The sequence below is a fragment of the Charadrius vociferus genome, unplaced genomic scaffold (assembly GCF_000708025.1).
Source record: "Charadrius vociferus isolate BGI_N301 unplaced genomic scaffold, ASM70802v2 scaffold72, whole genome shotgun sequence".
NCBI classification, from domain to species: domain Eukaryota; kingdom Metazoa; phylum Chordata; class Aves; order Charadriiformes; family Charadriidae; genus Charadrius; species Charadrius vociferus.
In genome coordinates this window covers 3,197,864-3,202,535 of record NW_009647830.1, presented here as the reverse complement: position 1 = coordinate 3,202,535, position 4,672 = coordinate 3,197,864, and the positions used below count along the sequence as shown (strand labels likewise).

The 4,672-nt window shown below is 43.5% G+C and overlaps 1 protein-coding gene across 1 annotated transcript in view; it reads left to right on the top strand.

Moving 5' to 3' along the window:
- Positions 1–3,432, top strand: part of PLEKHG7 (pleckstrin homology domain containing, family G (with RhoGef domain) member 7) — a 34,853-nt gene extending 31,421 nt beyond the window's left edge. Inside the window, exons 12-13 of the mRNA XM_009882655.1 lie at positions 330–427; positions 3,152–3,432. Of these exons, the coding sequence (XP_009880957.1) occupies positions 330–427; positions 3,152–3,259 (206 nt within the window). The 3' untranslated portion in view covers positions 3,260–3,432. The remainder of the gene's footprint in view (positions 1–329; positions 428–3,151) is intronic.
- Positions 3,433–4,672: the final 1,240 nt, after the last annotated feature.

The window sequence follows — 4,672 nt, the reverse complement described above, 5'->3', positions numbered from 1 at the left end:
TTTAATTTTTGATATTTTTCTCTAACTTCGGTTATGATTTAGTCCGCTGTGAATGCAAACTTCTCTTAACGATCCTCAGCTAGACTCAAAAGCACCTCAGCTGCACAATGATAAAGTAAAAATAAAACAAATGCAAGCAGAATTAACTTTTTGAAATAACAAAGCTTCCCGCACAACAAAAAACTAACCCTATCAGGGTGTGTTGCCCTGTTAAGAATCACAAAAGATTATTACATATATCAGTTCTTCAATGATAATCAATGTGATATATAATTGGACTGACAGCTGCACGAGGGAATTTATATCATGTCTCTGTATTTTTTCCACAGTTTTCAGCCTGCGAAATGCTTTCCTAATACAGCATGAAAATAGGTATCGTCAGTGCATAGCAGTTTTCTTGCTACAAGCTCAGACAGAGACTGCCAAGGTAAGTAGCACACCTTTATTTTTCTTCTCTGATTACAAAACTACACTTTCCCTAAAGGACGATCTCAGCCTAAAAGTGGCCATGCTGTGCTAAGAATCTATTACAGTTGTGACATTTGACCAAAACAAAACAAAATAACACCCCAGTGCTCTGGCTCACACGTTTGTTACAGAACATTCGCTGTTGAACATGTACCAATTTTATATCAAGGTTGACAGCAGGTCGTATTCGTGTTGAAAAACATTATCATTTCTGATTGCTAAAAAAGAAAAAAAGAAAAACAAACAAAAAAAATGCCACCTTTTGTGTCACAGAAATGAAGACAGTCAGCCCCTCCGGAGAAGTCAACACCAAAACAACTTCACTCCGCCCAACTCATGCAGGAGTGCTCAGATCAGTAAACTGTATTGTGCTCATCTATGCACAACACACTTCTTGCAATTTCAGATTGAACAGATGGTATGATAAATTCCACTGTTATATAAATTTACCCCTCATTTTCACACCACCTCACATTTCTAGTAACAGCGCTGTATATAACATCAGAAAGTGTGGTAGGCATTTCACAGAAGTATTCTTTTTTTCTCTCCTGTAAGTTGAATTTCATTCTCTAATACCGAATGCACAGAAATTTGGCTACCACTAATATTAATTCTTAAAAGTAAATCACAGTAGATAGACTTTTTCAGGGAAAAGCAATGAGTGAATTCTTTCCATTTCCAAGCCACTGGTTGGTACTTGGAATAAGTATCTACTATAGGTATCTACTCAAGAAATCGTTACCTTCTCCTGTTATTGAAATATTACTTTTCCCTTCCAAAGCTGCCTTCACACCAGGTGGCTACCATCTTCTCAATGTCTCCCAAGTCCCGTTTATCAAAGGAGAAAAACCTGCAGTGAAAGGTTCTTGGATGTGGTGGCATTACTGCATTTTGCTGAATTCGGGCGCTCTGAGCCCTAGGAAAGGGAGACTTTCCAGCACTGGTTGAACGAAGTCAACTACCTTATTCCAGCTCCCAAGAAGCCCAATTTCAGCATAATCAATATATTTTTCAGAGAAACTTTGCTAGCCAAGATGAGCTCATGGGTTTAGCTGACGTGATTCTATAAGGCAGAAAGGAAGACGATCTGGCTAAGATCGACACTGGTGAGGACCGTCGGGGCAGGGCCTCAAGCTAGCTAAGCTTTATCAAAAGGGAGACAGCAAACCGAATGGAGCCATACGTGTCATATTCCCCTTGACTCATCCCAAGCAGAGGGCTGTCACATTGCGAGCTGCCTCTTAGATCTCCTGATTTTTTTGTGAAATGCCTCAGCTCCCGGCTCCCTTGGGAGGCCCAGGCTCTCCCTGCCCGCCTGCCCCTCGCCGCCGTACTGCGCTCTGCCTACTCCACGGGGAGCGCACGCAACACACTGAACATCGGTGCAGCGAATCCCTCACCCCACTCCCACCTCCCTCTCAGAGACCCAACACTCAGCAGACACGTGAAAACACAGACCTGCAATATGCTCCCGTTGCTCACCCCACCCGTACCACTGTCCCTCTGTTCTCTTCCCTCCGACCCCACTCTCCTCCTTGAGCCTTGAAAAGTTCAACAGTTTAAATCCTGCCTCCTACGGGTCCATGACTGCCTGGGAAAACCCCTGTGTAACCACCACCACGCTGCACATCGGACCCTCCTCCACCAGCAGCTCCAGGGGGGCCAGAGCAACCACCCCATGCCGAAGCCCGGCTCTGCCAGGCACATACAGCCTCTTCTCATGTCCCCTGCTGGGACTCCTTAGACCTGTAGGTCATCCAGTTTCTCTCTCCAGCTTTCTATTTTTCAAAGCGATGTTTTTGACCCATCCAGGGTGTAAACACACACAAGAAAGAACCAGATGGATCAATAACAAAATTTATGAATCCCAGCATAGCATGAAGTAGAACAGGCTGCCCCTTCCCATGCATTTCTACTCATTGCATCAAAGATCAGTGTCTCTATGTGCATTACAGCAGGGAGAGCAGCTCCTGACTAGGCAAAATCAAAACCCTGGGGTGAGAGAAGCACAGCTAGACCTTAAGCTTGTATTACTGCCAACAAATTTGTAATGTCTAATCACAGCAATTCAGAGACAACTCAGCTCCTGCGACCCAGACCATCTGGACCAGCAAAGAGAGAAGGAAGTTGCGTATTTTAAATCTATCTCTCCAGCCATCACCCCCTGCCCTCATACCTGGATGACAGCAGACAGAGCTGAATGCTGTCAGCGTGATGCTAGAAACTGAAATTCATGTGGCAGCACATGACAGATCTCGGGGTGGGGGCAGAACTTGTGAAGCTGATAGCAGTAGGGCCATCTTAATCAGAGGAAGAGGGAGCCCAAACTGCAGGGACAGCATTAAACTAATAAATATTACACAAAAATGGGTAAAATAGCCTGCAGCAAACTTTACCATTACAAGCAAACAGAGCATTAAAATCCTACCTTCCAACCAAAAAGGAAACCTTCACTGGAAATCCCTGACCCCAGGCACAGAGTCCAGTAAGGCGCAGTGGCCTGAGCAACTGGGACAATCACAGTTCCAGGATAATTCATGTTCATTTCACAAATTACAAGCATGGGTCTCAAGAAAGGCTAAATAAAACTAAATAAAACTAAAGGCTCTGGGTGTTTAGGTATCTAAATTACTGGAACATTTTGAGATTGTCTTGGTTTACAAATTATTTTTTCATGTTACAGAAAACGTGGATGTCGCAGATAGAAACGGCAATCTCCAATTACACTATGCAACATGAAACCAAGAAAAGCACTGCTTTCTGCTTCCCAGCCGAATCCTCTGAAATTTAATAATGCCAGCACAGCACCAACAGAGCCAGTGGAAGACTATTGTGGCAATAACACAGTTATTTCTTCCAGCATGCCTTAAGTTTCTGAAGCTAACAGGTTTCTGACTTGTCTAGACAGAAGTGAGGAGTTTTGACCACAGGATGCAGGAATAAACTGGAAAGGGAAAATGAGCCATGCAATAAATGTACCACTCTTGGACACCCCTTTGCTTCAGCTAGCTGAAGGCTCATACCATCCAGGGAATAACACAGCTTGTCATTTCCTAGAAAGTAGGACAGGGGAAGAAACCTATGTTGGTGAGGACAACTCGTTCACCAGAAAAGTCTAGAAGGGTTATTCCAAGATCATTCAAATTGTATTAATAAATTTCATGAAATTAAAATTGTGTAGCCATAGCTCCCAATAGTTATGCCTCTTTACCTACTAAACTATAATATCACAAGATGGTTTTTGCATTAACATTGAGCTTGTGGAGGCAGATCAGCAAAAGCTTATATTGTGTTGACTGCCCATTAATTTTTAAAATGAGATTATTTCAATTCCTTTGAAAAAGGTCATAATTACATATAATGTTCAGTTAAACTAGAGATGCTACAGAATATATAAAAAGAAAGAACACAAGTACAATCATGCCCTGCTTTATTGGGATTTTTTTTAACCTGAGGTTTTTCCGCCACTTCAATAACAGCAGATCTGTCATTATGCATTGTTTACACCCACTGCAGCTTTTAGAGTTCAAGTTTGCTTCACAAACTTGAGCGTTCCTTTTGCATCAAACCATTCAACACTTCACTGCTATCCCAGGTCTGTGGTCCACAAAGCAGAAGTGTGCCCCTGTTAATCGCTTAATTTTCCCCTTTTTTTGAGGTACTGGAAGAGACCCCCAGAACAGCCTGAAACTGCTTGCCACGACATTCATGCAAGTTGCTACCACAGAAGGAGGGTGCTCTCACCAGGTTAGCCTTGGCTAATGCCCTGAGATTAGCCATAGTCAGGAGAGAAAGGGAAACCCCTAAAGCCACTCTCAGTGACGCTGTCACTTCTCCCACTTTCTGTCCCCAATCAGCTAGTCTCCCTCAGCAGAAAAGTCAGCTCTTAGAATATCCCCTCAGTGCCAGCAATTACTTCAGGGGGAGCTGAACAGAGAAGCCACACAGATGAGGACCACACTGAAGAATGTAGGAGTGCCGTTCTGGTTGTTCGCGTTATTCATGGGGAAGTCAGCATTCACTTCGCATTCACCTCTACTCCACAACCCAACTAGTCATGAGTTCAAGCATTGCCCCTAACCCCGTTCCTCCCCAGCTCCACCCATAAAGGATGTGGCGGTACATTTTATTCACTTGAGCTGGTTCACCTGTACGTACAAGCTACAGTCTTGAGGCTGTATATATGTATGTACTTACCCGGTTC